Here is a 15978-nt window from a genome sequence, read left to right as displayed (position 1 = left end):
CAGTGGTAAAGAATCCACATGCAATGCAAGTGATGCAAGAGATGCTGGTTTGATCCTGGGTCAGAAAGATCCCCTGGAAAAGGAAATGGTAGCCTACTCCTTGCCTGGAAAATTCCGTGAACAGAGGAAGCTTGTGGGTTTCAGTCCATGGAGTCATAAAGAAAGTTTCAAGAAATTAGAATTAGTGGCCCTTATTTTTTTTTAGATAAAAATATAGATATATAGCTTCTTTTAAGGGGTGAAAAATATGGCTGCATCTTTGCAGGTTGTCTCTTGGAGAAGATGTAGTGGCTGCTCACTTCAGATAGAACAAGGCATTCTCCAGATCAGGTACTCTTGCCTCATAATACCCCCAATTACCCCACTCCTGGAATGCTTCAGGCATTTGCCTTATCTGCTTGGCTCCTGTAATAATGGAAATAATAACTAACACATAAATGAAACATACTAAGTTCCAGGCACTATCTCATTCAATCTCCACAACAGTTCTAAGGGAGAATATTATTATTGAATTCCCTGGTGGCTCAGGCAGTAAAGAATCTGCCCACAATGCAGGAGAGCCAGGTTCGATCCCTGGGTCAGGAAGATCCCCTGGAGAAGGGAATGGCAACCCACTCCAGTATTCTTGCCTGGAGAATCCCATGGGCAGAGGAGCCTGGTGAGCTACAGTCCATGAGATCACAAAGAGTTGGACATGACTGAGTGACTCACACATAAAACACCCCTCCTAAGGATGGGAAGACATGGCTACGTAATTTCCTAAAGTTATGCAGCTGGTATGTAGCAGAGCTGGTAGTTGAACATTCTGGATGCAGATCTGGGTTTTTGCCACTCCTCTATAGTGGGGCTTCCAGGTGGCACTCGTGGTAAAGAAACCATCTGCCAATGCAGGAGACATCAGAGACGTGGGATCAACCCCTGGATTGGGAAGATCCCCTGGAGAAGGGAATGGCAACCCACTCCAGCATTCTTGCTGGGAGAATCCCATGGACAGAGGAACCTGGCAGGTTACAGTCCATAGAGTTTAACAGAGTTGGACATGACTGAAGTGACTTAGCATGCATGCACACATACTCTATAGTAACCCCTTTAGTTTAACTGAGGCAAGGTTTTCTGCAGTTATATCAATGAAATGAAAAGCATGTTCCAGGAGGTCAGTATTCAGTTCTTATGGTCATGTTAGCCAAGAGGGCTTAGTTATGGGTGCCTAGGGTCATGATTAGGGGATTAACTCTGTAATTTCCGTGATACCCAGGGAGAGTCCTGCTTAGCATAGATGCTCCTGCTGGAAGATATTGAAGTTGGAGGGTCACCCTTATGTTTCCCAACTTAGCCCCTGAACTGCAGGGCATGGAGGACAAAATCTATCCCCCAGAAGTTGGTTAATTCTGCTCATCATTTACAACCACAGACACACTGTTTTCTAGGTGGCTGTACCTCTAGAAGCATTTCTAAGCATTCTGAGAATCAAGTCAAGGTAACATATCCTTTTATTGAAAAAAAAAACAAGCGTCCCTCTCTGATAAACATAAAAACTCACCATGGCCAGGAAATTCCAATAAACCCCTATCCCAGACCCTGCGATTCTTGATTGAGAAATTCCTCCATTTCTACACAGCCTTTTTAGCAAGATTTGGTCAAGCTTTCCTTCCTGAAGTCTGTATTATAGAAACAAGACATTTTATTTCCCTTTCCCGGTTATAAAATTATACGATAATATTTGAAGATGTTGTTCAAAATACGACTCATCCCTGATTCCACACCCTGGAGAATCACTGATCCCTGAATGATCCTCCTGGATTTTTAAAAGAGCGTCTTTACCCAAATGGTAGCTTTTGAGATAATGCCTGACAACTGCTATCAAATGCTTAACATTTGAAAATAAATTCACAAAACACAGAAGATGAACAGATGGTCTGTGAGTTTTGTCCATTCTCTGTAGCTTTCCACCACTCTCTGCAGCATCAGACATAGAGGCGTTTGAGCCAACCCCAAGTGGGTGTATTGTCGGGGGAGGCAAGTTGTCCCCAGGCTTGAACCATACAGAGCCAGGGCTGTCTGTCTTCAGGGGCCCCACAGGAAGGCTTCACCCACAGAGGCAGTTTTAGGGGTGAGGGCAGTGCCAGTAGAAGGGGTTTAAAGGCATCAGCGTTCCCTGGCTGTCAGAGTGACCTTAGCTTCTTCTCATCTTGTTTCCTGGGATGATGGGGAGTCCATCTCTGACTTCACCTGCCTGCGGGCATGCCCACAATGGAATGCTTGGTTTCAGAGTTCTAGTTTGGTCAATTTACCAGCAGCTGAGTCAAACTTTACATTATGATCTGGTCCCAGATGAGTTCATTTCTTGGGGATGCTAAAACAAACGACCACCAACTGGGTGGGTTGAAACAACAGAGATCAGTCCTCTCGTGGGTCTGGAGACCAAAATCAAGGTGTTGGCACGTTGCACTCTTTCTGGAGGCTCCGGAGGAGAACCCATTCCTCACCTCTTTCAGCTCCCAGCCGCTGTGTCGACATTCCTTGGCTTGTGGCCACACACTTCTCTGCTCCATCTCTGCTCTGCCTCCCCTATGTGTCTGGGTTATGTCCTTGTCTCTCTTATAAAGATACTTGTAGTAGCATTTAGGGCCCACCATAGTAATCCAGGGTGATCTCTTTATCTTAGGATCCTCAATTTCATTACATCAAAGAGTCTTTTTCCAAAGAAGGTGTTTTTACACATTCCAGGGTTAGGACTCAATACCTTGGTGGGAGATTGGGGGGCTGGTGATGCATTCTTCAGCTTACTCGACCAGATTTTCCCCATCACTGCTAAAGCCCTTTCCCCACTCATCCCCTGTCTGGTCCCTTATTCCCCCACAGCCCTTTATCCCAAGTACCACCCACGGACGGAACCAGTCCCCACCCTGCCTATGTGACTGGAGGGGATGTTTCTCTCTCTTCCAGTCCAGGCCTCTTCCCTTCAGAAATGCCACACAGATCCAAGTGGTCTCTGTAGAGACTGGTGCTGGGCTAGTTAAGTGTCTTCAGCTGGGAGTCAGCGTACCAGTTTGGCCGGAAGTCCGAATCAATCGTTGTGGTTTTCTCTCTCATCTCTATGACGACCTCAGCAATCAAAGTAAACTGTACCTTTGTCTCCCCCTGCACTACTGTGATTGCTTCATTGATCTTCCTTTCTCCTCACCCCTATAGACCATGTTCTCTAAGGTCAACCAGATCACATCAGCCCTCTGCTTCATGTGTCTGTGGGAAGACAGGATAAAGTTCCTCTAAAGGTGTCCCCTAATCCCTGAAACACACACACACACACACACACACACACACACACACACATATAGGCACTCTAATACTTTGGCCATGTAATGCAAAGAGCCAACTCATTGAAAAAACCCTGATACTGAAAAATATTGAGGGCAGGAGGAGAAAAGAGCAACAGAGGATGAGATGGTTGGATGGTTGGATTGCTGATACAATGGACATGAGTTTGAGCGAACTCTGGGAGATGGTGAAGGACAGGGAAGTCTGGCATGCTGCAGTTCATAGGGCCGCAAAGAGTTGGACACAACTTTAGTGACTGAACAACACGTGTGTGTGTGTGTGAGTGTGTGCGGGGTTATATATGTATATGTATAGGCTCAGATGGGTCTTCTGATGCATGGGCTCAGTAGTTATGTTACACCAGCTTAGTTGCCCAGAAACATGGGCTCTTAGTTCCCTGATCCGGGGTTGAACCTGTGTCTCCCTGCATTGTGAGGTGGATTCTTAAACACTGGACCACAAGGGAAATCCCAACTTATTAATATATCATCTTACATGGTAAAAGAGACTTTATGGGTGTGTTAAGGATCACGAAATGGGGAGGTTATCCTGAATTATCTGGGTGGGTCCAATGTAATCACAAGGAAGGCAGAAAAGTTACAGGTAAAAAAAGATATGCCAACAGAAGTGGAGGCTGGAGTGATGTGCTTTGAAGATGTGACAGAGGCCACGGGCCACAGGACGCAGGTGAACCCGAGAAGCTGGAAAAGGCAAGGAAATAGATGCTCCCCTAGAAGAAGCTGTCAGCTCTGTGGACAACTTGGCTTTAGTCCAGGGAGACTGATTTTGGACCTGTGACCTCCAAAACTACAAGAGCATACATTGGTGTTGTTTTAAGCCACACAATTTGTAACACTTTGTTAGAGCAGCAATAGGAAACTAATACAGTGTCCAACGGATTCTCCCTGAACTTAGAACAAAGTTAAACTTCTCATCACCATATACTAACACCTACAAGATCTGGCCCCTGCCTTGCTCTCTGGTCTCATCTCTCCCACTTTGCCGTCTGGCCTTTCTCTGGTGACATGGGCTGCTTTCCGGTCTTTGGAAGCCCAGGTCTCATGCTCTGGCACTTGCTGTCCCTTCTGTCTGGAACGCTTTGCTGGATCCTTATCACTGACCTCAGACTACCAAGGAGGTCTTCCCTGAGCGTTTGGGCTAAGAAGCTAATGACTCAGTCATCCCCACCCCTGCCAGTCTCTTTCCACCACCCCGCTTTGTTTTCTTCATAGAAGGGATGGCTATCAGCACTGTTATTCACTGTATTTAATACGTATCCCTCTCAGAGCATCGACTGCATGAGAAGATGACCCAGGTACTGTTCCCTATCTGGAAGAGACATGAGTCCTAAAGAGAGGTGTGATGAATGAATGAAAGAAATCTATTCATTCATATTTAGGTCTAATGATTTCTCTCTGCAGTCATGGGTTGCCTGACATAGTTTCAGCCTTTGAAGCATAATAATGAGAAGCTCACCCTCAAGCCCAGGTTTGAGCAAAGAGATGAGGAGGATGAGATCTGGGAGTTTCTTCTGCTGGCTCCTCTCTCCATTCAGAGTTTCCTCCCCCTTCACATTACATTTTAAAATATTTCACCTTCTTTCCCTCTAAGCCTTCCCCTGGGCTCTGTTCACTTACAGCTAGTAGAATTTCCTGAAGATGATCTTGGGGTCAAATATCCCCAGGAGCTCCTCAAACTAAAGTTCCATGGTGCCTTTCAGCTTTCTGATGCCCGTTTAGGGCAGAGATGTGAATCCAATGTTGCTTGTGTTTAGGAAACTACACGAGTACGTCAAGGCTATATATTGTCACCCTGCTTATTTAACTTATATACGGAGTGCACCATGTGAAATGCCAGGCTGGATGAAGCACAAGCTGCGATCAAGATTGCCAGGAATAGTATCAATAACCTCAGATATGCAGATGACACCACCCTTATGGCAGAAACTGAAGAAGAACTAAAGAGCCTCTTGATGAAAGTGAAAGAGGAGAGTGAAAAAGTTGGGTTAACGCAACATTCAGAAAACTAAGATCATGGCATCTGGTCCCATCACTTCATGGCAAATAGATGGGGAAACAATGGAAACAGTGAGAGACTTTTTTGGGGGGGGCTCCAAAATCACTGCAGATGGTGACTTCAGCCATGAAATTAAAAGACGCTTGCTCCTTGGAAGAAAAGCTATGACCAACCTAGACAGCATATTTAAAAGCAGAGACATTACTTTGCCAACAAAGATTCATCTAGTCAAGGCTATGGTTTTTCCATTGGTCATGTATGACTGTGAAAGTTAGACTATAAAGAAAACTGAGTGCTAAAGAATTGATGCTTTTGAAGTGTGGTGTTGGAGAAGATTTTTTTTTCCATTTATTTTTATTAGTTGGAGGCTAATTACTTTACAATATTTTAGTGGGTTTTGCCATACATTGACCTGAATCAGTCATGGATTTACATGTGTTCCCCATCCTGAACCCCCCTCCCACCTCCCTCCCCATCCCATCCCTCTGGGTCATCCCAGTGCACCAGCCCCGAGCACTTGTCTCATGCATCCAACCTGGACTGGCGATCTGTTTCACACTTGAGAGTCCCTTGGATTGCAAAAGATCCAACCAGTCCATCCTAAAGGAAATCAGTCCTGAATATTCATTGGAAGGACTGATACTGAAGCTGAAACTCCAACACTTTGGCCAACTGATGTGAAGAACTGACTCATTGGAAAAGACCCTAATGCTGAGGGAAGATTGAAGGCAGGAAGAGAAGAGTATGGCGGGGGATGAGATGGTTGGACAACATCACTGACATGACGGACATGATTTTTATTAGGTTCTGGAAGTTGGTGATGGACAGAGAAGCCTGGCGTGCTGCAGTCCATGGCATCACAAAGAGTTGAACACGACTGAGCTACTGAACTGAACTGAGGCTCTATGTTGAGACTAAGGGTGCTTCCACTTTGTGGGATTAAATAAGTGCTGATTTATGTTTTATTTATGAAGGACTCAAAACTTCTGATGCAAGAAAAAAAGTAATATTCATTCAGATGAATGGTAACAGCCTGGCCACCCACACCGGCTCAGAAACCCCTGATCAGGGAAAGGACAGTCATAGTGCTTCTCACCCTCACTGCACCTCTAAGGAGGGGGTTGGTCTGGTTGATCAAGATCGAGCACATCCATTGGACACAGTGCTAAGACCTCCTCAACTTTGTCTTTCATTGTTTTTGTTCAGTCGCTAAGTCGTGTCTGACTCTTTGCAACTCCATGGATTGCAGCATGCCAGGCTCCTCTGTCCTCCATTACCTCCTGGAGTTTGCTCAAATTCCTGTCCATTGAGTCTATGATGCTATCTAACCATCTCATCCTCAGCTGCCTCCTTCTCCTTTTGCCTTCAACCTTTCCCAGCATGAGGGTCTTTTCCAATGAGTCCCCATATTACATCTCTTACAGCAAGGGTCCTCAACCTTCTGCCTGATGTGGAACTGATGCAATAATAACAGAAATAAAGTGTACAATAATGTAATGTGCTTGAAACATCTCAGAGCCATCCCCTACCCCTGGGCCAGTGAAAAAATTGTCTTCCATTAAACCAGTCCATGGCACCAAAAAGGTTGGGAACTGCTGTATTAGAGGATACTCTTTATACTCATGTGGTAGTATATGATATGACTTCCAGTGGTCTCCGCCTCACTCATGGATGTCCTTATGTTCTTCTCCTTAAGAGTAGACTGGATCTAATGACTTGTTTGTAGTGAAGAATACAGCAAATGATGTACTATCACTTGTGTGATTAATTTACCAAAGAATGGAACTTCCCTGTTACTGATATTCTTCCTATATTGCTTTCTTAGCTTATGCACCTTGATAAAGCAAGCCAACATTTTGGAAAGACCCATTTGGCAAAGAACTGAGGACAGCCTCCAGCCAAGAGCAAGTGAGGAACTGAGGTTATCAATCTGATAGCTTGCAAGTAGCTGAATCTTGCCAAAAACCATGTAAGCAAGCTCAGAAGGGGATGTTTCCCTAGTTGAATCTTCACGGAAGATCATCACCCGTCAGTACCTTGACAGAAGCTTATAAGGCATTCTGAAGCAGAGAACCCCACTAAACTGTGCCTGAACTCCCAACCCACAGAAATTGTGACCTAGTAAAGATGGGCTTCCCTTATAGTTCAATGGGTAAAGAATTTGCCTGCAATGCAGGATACACAGGAGATGTGGGTTTGATCCTTGGGTCGAGAAGTTCCCCTGGAGGAGGAAATGGCAACCCACTCTAGTATTCTTGCCTGAAAAATCCTATGGACAGAGAATCCTGGCATTCTACAGTCCAAAGGGTCACAGAGAGTCAGACACAACTGAGCACACACACACAAATGTGTCTTAAGTGTTAAGTTTGGGGTAACTTGTTGATAGCAATAGATACAAAACACAACCCACCTGAGAGGAATTCTCCACGCAATCCAAATCACCTTAGGGTTAGGATCCCACATTGGGATATGAAGTCAAATCTTCCAGTAGTGATCAACTTTTCATCTACTAGGCGTTTTCTTCTATTCATTTATTTCTCTCTTAGACTGGCTGAAAACAGAATTGAATGTTCTTGCATCTTTTGTCCAAATACCACTGTATTTTCACCCTGACATCTGGCCTGATATTGGCAGACCATATGCTAGGAAGACTAGCATTTTATGGGACAAAACCCATAATGGATTGAGTGTGGTTCAGTCATTGGGTAAGATGTCTAGACTGCAAACCCTTACTGTTTTGGGAAGTCAGGATTCACTTTTGGAACCACCATTGCTTGTCTGGGCTTCCCAGGGGGCACTAGTGGTAAAGAACCCACCTGCTGATGTAAGAGACAGAAGAGACATGGGTTTGATCCCTGGGATGGGAAGATTCCATGGAGGAGAGCATGGCAACCCACTCCAGCATTCCTGCCTGGAGAATCTCACAGACAGAGGAGTCTGGTGGGCCACAGTCCATACAGCCACACGGAGTCAGACACAACTGAAGCAACTTAGCAGCAGGATCGCTTGTCTAGGAAGTGATGGACAGCAGAATTCTATGTGTCTCAAAGCAGTTTCACATCAAAACCAGCAAACATACAAGACCTGAGCTATTTGGCTTTCAGATTTTTAGAGCTAGAGATTGATAGGTGGTAGTGGATTGGGTGTCCCAGATTTGGTTATAATTTATCTTGTTTTTCATTCCTCCCTGATTTCTCCAGCATCTCAGCTTGTATGTGACTTGAGAAAAAAAACCAAGGCAGGAGTAACACGTGAATACTTCAGAACTTTGTCCTTATGGGTATGAAGAACCTATAGCACCAGCTCTCAAGCTGACTCATTATCCAATTAACCAGCCTGAACCCTGGCACTGTGTCTGTATGTTGAGATTGAAGAGAGATTTCTGGTGATCTAAGTGCCTGACCATGGTGCAGCCCAAGATGTTCCCGGAAATTTTTTGATCCCATCTATCTTAACTCTTGGAAGCCCCCTAAGTTCACGAATGGTGCCACTGATGGACTCTGCGGTAGATATAAAGTTGGCCACACATTTCCCCATCATTCTATTTGGCTTTGCAATGTGTTTTTATAGTGCCTCCCATCCAAAAGTAGAGTCCATTTCTCCATCCCTTGAATTTCCCTTATGGAGAAGCAGCAACCATGACATAAGATGAGCCGTATAAAGCGCTTGTGCCCTGGGGTTTGCTTCCCACTGCTGCTCTTCAATGGTCGTCAGAACCACCGTATGAGGAAGGCTATGTTCTACCCTGTGTGTGTGTTAAGTCACTTCAGTCATGTCCGACTTTCTGCAAGCCCATTGACTGTAGCCTGCCAGGCTCCTCTGTCCATGGGATTCTCCAGCAAGAATACTTGAGTGGGTTGCCACGCCTTCCTCCAGGGGATCTTCCTGACCCAGGGATCGAACCCACGTCTCCTACACTGCAGGAAGATTCCTTACCCACTAAGCCACCTGGGAAGCCCCATGTCTTACCCTGCTGGAGGGTAACCAGAGCATGTGGAGCAAAACCAAACCATCCCAGCTGAGCCATCTCTAGATGGCCAATCTGTCAAATGCTGTATATGTGAATGAGGTCATCATAGACCATTATGTCACCAGCTGTCCTTCTAGCTGACTGAACATCACAGACAAGTCCGTCAGAGATAAGCTGGGATGGCCAGACCAGAAAAACCATCACTGTGAGTTAAACAAATGGTTGTTGTTGTTGTTGTTGTTTTTAAAGACACTAAGTGTTGAAGTGGTTTGTCACTCAGATAATTGATCTTGTATCATGTGTATGTTTCCACCAACTCATCTTCTTGGTGGATTTCGAGTCCCTGGGAGGCCAAGACTATAATTCATCTGAAGGTCAAATTCATGCTCTTGTCTTTGGTGGGCAACTTGGCAATGGGGACCTCTGTGGACCAAATGCAATGACAAGTGAGTCATTCCTTTAATTTCTTCAGTGTTGACCAGTCTCCCATACATCACCAACCTTAAGGAATCTTTGGGGCTACCCCAAATTTCCAAATCATCAGAGAATCCACCATTGCAGTTTGTCTCCTCAGAACACATTCCCCTTGTTCCAAGAAGAGCTTCCAAAATTTTTATCCAGAGAGAGGTCCCTCGCCCAGTCTCAGTTAATGTGGTTTGGGTGGCACTCTACCCATAGCGCTGGGGGTGGAGCTCATGGTGCATGTGGCAGCAGTCTCCAAGATGACACCTAGAGGCAGGGCTCCTCACTTCCTGGAGCCCTCACCTTGTATAAGACCCTCCTCAGAGTATGGGCTGGGTCTATTGACTTGCTTCTAAAGAACATAAAACAGTAGTATGATGAGATGTCACTTCTGAGACTGGGTTGCCACTGAGATTCGATGGCTTCCAGATTAGACTCTCACTTGATTCATTTTCCCTGGGGAAGCCAAAGACACAGTTCCTAGCCAGCTGCTTATCTGGCTAGAAACAGAGGGTGTCAGCATCGTGAGATTAAGCTTGAAGTGAATCCCATGTCCCCCATTGGAGCCTTCATTCGTAATGCAATCCTGACCAACAGCTTAACTGCAACCTTGTAAGAGGCCACACCAACCAGATTCTTGCCCACAGACAAGAATTTTGTGTAATGAATGTTTGCTGTTTCAAAGTTTTGGGGTAATTTGTTACACAACAGTAGATAACTAATACAATTTAGGCTTGACCAATCAAAACACCCTACCCATGACCTCTCTCCACCCCAGATATAGGGCTTGGTTCAAGGATGTACATGGGACCAGGCAGAGCCACTCAAAGGAAACTGCAAGGCTCTTATAGGAGCTCCCAGCCTTATTTCACTGGATGTAATCCCAGGAAGATGAAAGGCTGGAATTTCTGCAGCCTTCTTATGCCTGTGTGTAGAAAGTCTTGAACTGTCTTGTTGGTCTCTATATCCCCAGCACCCAGAACTATGCCTGGTTCAGAGCTTGTGGTCAATTATTTATGAAATGAAAGGCCGGTTTATATCCAGCAGAGGGAGGAAATATGCAGGGCTGGCAAGAAATAGGGAGGAATCAGAAGTAGCAATAGCAACTTCTGTAACATCTTAAATGGAACATGCCATCACACATCTATAGAAATTCACATATTTTTGTTTTCTGAATGTGATGCACTGAACACACAGTTTCTTCTTTAAGTTGGCTTTACCCAATGTAACTGGCAGAGCTCCTGAAATTCTGCAGAATACATTAGAATCAGTGGTTTCACTGTATCTGCCGAATGCCCGCTTCCTGTGGGGTCTTCCAAGGAGGGAGGAGAAGAATAAAGTCTGTTGAGTCATGATGAACTTGCAGCAACAGATCTGTTCTTTTCTGCAACCCCATGACATTAGCAGCTTCAAAGGCAGGTGTTATCGATTGGATTACTACAGCTTTCAAAAAGAAAACAGAAACCTGATTTCATTCAGAGAAGGTGTCAGGCTCATACCCAGTGATTCAGTAACACACCACTCTGATCTCAGAGAAAGGGTCTCCTTATCATGCCAACACCTTTTAGAAGCAATCTCCCTTGTTTTTTTCTCTCTTCTTCTGGATTCCTTGGACAAGTATGGCTGTTGAGAAAAGGGCAAACCCCTGTTTGTCTGCTGCAGATATGGAACTAGGAGAAAATATTAGAAGGTAAGCAGTTTTACAAATGCGGGGGACATCCTCACAGACCACAGAAGTCTTCTGTCCCGATGCCAACCTCCCCGTTGACTTCTGTCATGAAACTGTGTCATGTACTTTGTGTTTGAGGACTGACTACATACCAACCACTCAACTGGATGACTGAGCAAAAAACCTAATTATGGGCACAGGAAAGTATTAAGGTCATGAAACCTGTGACTGGCAAACAGCAGAGATCTTTACCTCAAAGGGCCACAGCATCTGGGGAAGTGGATGAGAGTGTAGGGCAATAGGGGGTGGTGGAGACTGTGGTAAAATGAGAGGATGCATTGCTTTTAAAGAGACAGCCATTTCTCAGTTCTATTTAATTATTTCCACATGGAAATGTAGGCCCAGTGCTGTCAGTCTTCTGATTTTTTTTCAACTGAATGTGAAAGCCCAGAAATCTACATAAAAATTCCATTTTTTAATGTTGACAACAATTTCAATTAAATGAAATTCTGTGCAAGTGAAACAAAGCTCATCTATGGGATCCAGCTATGACTTTCCAGTTTGTAACCCCTGCACCAGACTCTACTTAAAAGCAGACATGTAAACAAGAGTTGGCATATATTAACTCAGTTTAATCATATCAATTCTTAAACAAAAAATTTCCTCCAAGAGACAATAGTTCACAGTAACTGCAAAGCTTACTCACAATTTTTAAAAATACCAGTCATGCTTAGCATTCAAGGGGGATATTATAGAATAACTGTAAAAACTTTTACCAGGAACATTAGCTTCTGACTTTAAAAATTACAAATACTGAAGCATTTTGGTATCAGACACAGTAGTTTTGACATCGTCTGTTTGTTTGATGAGTTTCTGGAAGTTTGGAAAATTGTACCTCTAATATTGGATAAAGCGCTTATTCTAAACTAAACATTTTCAGATGTAGAAAACAAACTAGCAAGCTACACATACAAAGAAAAGCCCTCTAGGACAAGCTCTCCATGTGTGGAATGCCAGCATATGCACCATGAATCCTGGAAGACTAGAATTGATACATACACTTGGCCTGAAGTCTTACACTCCAGGCTTACAATGGAGTTTGCATTCACCTACACATTAATGACAAACTCTGGGTTAGTATAGGAGAAGCCAGCAAATTCATTTTGGTCCAAGTTCATGATGAAGAGTTTATCAGTAGGCGTGAGTTCCACAGGCTGTCTGGTGAACTCTTTGTCGAAATTGGAGGTGTCTCGCTTGTCTCTCTGCCAAATGGAAAGCAAACACATTAACATGGCATGAGGAGGCGGAAATGTGACCGAGACATGCCAGTTATCGGGAAGCTGATGACGTCTCATGGGCAGAGTCGGGAGGAGCCCTGTGCTGACCGGTTTTTGCAGCTGCACTACAGTACTATTCCCTGGCTTTCATTTCACATCGAATGCTGGCTTCTGGAGAGAAAACTTGGTGGACATTTTCTAAGAAAAGAAATGAGACATTGACTTTCTTTAAGGATTGCCAGAAAATACGGGGGGTGTGTGTGTGTGTTGTTTTCTTCGGCTTTGGGATAAGTTGGAAAACTACCTCTTAAAAGGCATAATGTCACAGAAATAGTCATGTGGTAGAGTGTCCAGGAGAAAATCATTCAAGAGCGCCCCCTGTGGCTAGGAGGCTTCTTTCTTTAAAAAGGAGAAGCGCTCACAACCACTCAGATCCCCAGAAGGCAGAGTGGCAAGAATGGGGACATCAGATCACTGCTAAACAAAAGGAGGGGATCACTATCCATCCCACATTCCCTGGTGCAATTGAGGCTTTGAAGGGATGCTCAGAAATCCACCCACAGACTAGAATTTGAGTCTTCATCAGACAGAGGTTCTTCTGATGATCATCAGAGATCTTATGATGATGCATCTGGCTAGCAAACTCAGTCTGGAAAGGCAGCCTTATAATATTCTATTCTCCTAGTTAGTCTGGAGTTTCATTTTTGGGGGGTGAGTGCGCGGAGGGGACATCAATCCCAGTTTACTAACTATAGTTTGGGCCAAGTTTCACCAGGGAATGTCAGAGTGTGGGCTCATGAAAAGATCTCACACCTGTATGATACTCTCACCTCTTCAGGGTCTTTATCAGTCTATGATCGCCCCATCCTCACCACCCACCTGGGGGCAGGCAGAGCACCTCGCCCCCAGTGTTCTGACGTATGAGAAAACTGAGGCACAGGAAGGTAAAGTGACTTGCCCAAGACTGCACAGAGGGGTAGTGACTTTTACCTGACCACACGATTCCCAGTTATGCTTCATCTTAGCCTCTGACTAGGGGACAGTTTGATGGCTGGTGTATTGCAAGGACAACCAAGGATAACGCATGGGTTTCACTGGTACTGGCTGAAGCCAGAGTGGTGTCAGATTGTCAAGAAGGGAGAGAACTGACTGATTTGCTAGTTTGGCCGATCATTATCCCTGCTTTAGGTTTAACCCCTAAAGGGCACTGACTGACGAGGATTTCTCATTGCTGGCCTCATTGCCCTTTGCAAAATACCTCTCACAAGAATGCCTTCTTTTTGACTGCTCCCCTGAGACAGGTAAAATGTCCCCATGAAGTTCCCCACTTACTCTTGCAGTGTATGTGTGGGGGTGTGGAGTGAGGGGAATATGAGGAATTCAATTCAGTAGGTGTGGTCAGAGGGGAGTGAGCTGAAGATGGTGGTGGAGCTGATTTTTGGGTGGTGGGCATCTCCTGCCATGCCCCACCCGCCCTGCTTTTTTCTCATCCTGCCAGCTGCCAGCCTGTCCTGTGCTATCCCAAGCACTGAGTGCATTCTTTTCTGTGTTCAGAGAAAGGCTTGAATGCCAGCTTTTCCTTTAATATTGTTTGTGCCTCCCTCTCTGAACCCCACTAGTCATACTTAAGCATCTTTCTAATTGTCTTCATTGCACTTGCTGCTGTCAGAAATTGTCATGACTATTTATTGCCTCTTTGCAGGAGGTTAAAGTCCTTGTCTGTATATTTCCAGTACCAAGACTTGGTACACGGCAGGCCTTCCACGATTACCTGCTGAATGAGTGTGAACTGATGAATAAAGACTTATTGAAAGATGAGCCTCTTGGCTTTTGACAACTTACAGTTGCCCCCAAGCTACAGATCTCACTCTAGAGCAAAATAATGGAATTTGTTCCCACTGATCCTGTGGGTCGCTCATATGGGCCCTTGTCCACTGTGAGCCCCAATATGGATAGAATTGTGTGAGGCTCCTTCAAGATCTGAGAGCTTCAGGGCTGGGTGTGGGCCCTGGGAATACCTGAGGCTAGAAGGCAGGCAGCTGCCTCCTTTCAGGTCCCCTAGCTTTCCCTGCCTGTGGGCATCCAGCAGAGGTTTCCTTTGCATCATCCCCATTTGTTGTACTGATGATGATTCAATGAGCCACATGGTCCAAACAAGACTTGCCATTGTGGGCAGATCCTCAATAGCAAAGACCCCTGAAATTTACCCTAGAAGTTGGGAAAGAATGGGCCTCTCTGTTGGGAAAATTCCTTTCCGGGCTGATAGTATCTGAAGTCACATGAAAATATTGCACTAAGCCCAGGAAGGTTACTGAACCCGGGTCTCCTGCATTGCAGGTGGAATCTTTACCATCTGAGCCATAGGGAAGCCCCACTAATTCCACTGGCTTCCTAGTAATTCCCCAAGATGGTCACTGTGACCATGGCCCTATGCTTTTTTAGGAGAGAAGGTCAGTGAGGAGTCCAACAAAGGAAAAGAAGGATTCTAAGATCCTGGTAGACAACTAGCCATGGCTACCCTGGACTGTGTTCAGGCTTCTTTGGATTTTCTTATTTAGTTTCTTTTTACCAAACGACCCTCTAATTTAAGTTCTTCTGGAAAGCATCAGTCTGTCTCACCTAGAAGAACCAAGTGGTGTCAAGCCAGAGGCAGTGTCTCCTTGAGGGCCCGAAAGGGTAATGCCTGCAGGAATCTGGACTAAGGACTTAGAACTGAGTTCTGAAACTAGTTCCCTCTCATCATACAGGCATCTGTCCGCTCACATCTTGATGATTCTGTGATCAGAACAAGTATGGAGACTGTGCCTTTGGCCTTCTAGAAGGAAACTCACCCCAGCTCTTGTCTCTCTTTCCCCACCTTGGCACTATACAACTGGACCAGAAATCTGGGTCGAGAAGGTGCTTCTGTGTCTCCTTTAGCCTCCAATGTGGTCTCCAGAGAGAAAGAACCCCCAAAGTCTTCTGATGACTCTTCCTTTCTTAAAAGAAGTCTTCCCTGATTAACCTAGAGACAAGTTATCTCTAGATCACATCATGCTTTTAATGACTTGTTTAATGACTGCCTTCCTGGGTTGCATCTTCATGCTCCCCACCATGCTCCTGGCGCCCAGGATAGAGCCCAGCACACAGTCAGTGCTCACTAAATGCTGCCTGGATAAATGAAAGGAGGGTGGAATACATGTACAGTCACAAAAATTAATTTAAAAAGCCTTCTTGGATGTGTTTGCAAAGTATTCCGCTGAGATTACATCTGTTGAAAGCTCTGC

General features: G+C 45.0%; 1 protein-coding gene across 1 annotated transcript in view; it reads right to left on the bottom strand.

Moving 5' to 3' along the window:
- Positions 1-12054: 12054 nt before the first annotated feature.
- PRKCB (protein kinase C beta) overlaps positions 12055-15978 on the bottom strand; it is a 221911-nt gene continuing 217987 nt past the window's right edge. The window contains exon 16 of the mRNA XM_065919292.1: positions 12055-12697. Within this exon, the coding sequence (XP_065775364.1) occupies positions 12545-12697 (153 nt within the window). The 3' untranslated portion in view covers positions 12055-12544. The remainder of the gene's footprint in view (positions 12698-15978) is intronic.

The sequence above is a fragment of the Muntiacus reevesi genome, chromosome 2 (genome assembly GCF_963930625.1).
Source record: "Muntiacus reevesi chromosome 2, mMunRee1.1, whole genome shotgun sequence".
In the NCBI taxonomy this organism is placed as follows: domain Eukaryota; kingdom Metazoa; phylum Chordata; class Mammalia; order Artiodactyla; family Cervidae; genus Muntiacus; species Muntiacus reevesi.
Note: the sequence above shows the minus strand (reverse complement) of the source record. Positions and strands in the feature narration are given on the sequence as shown.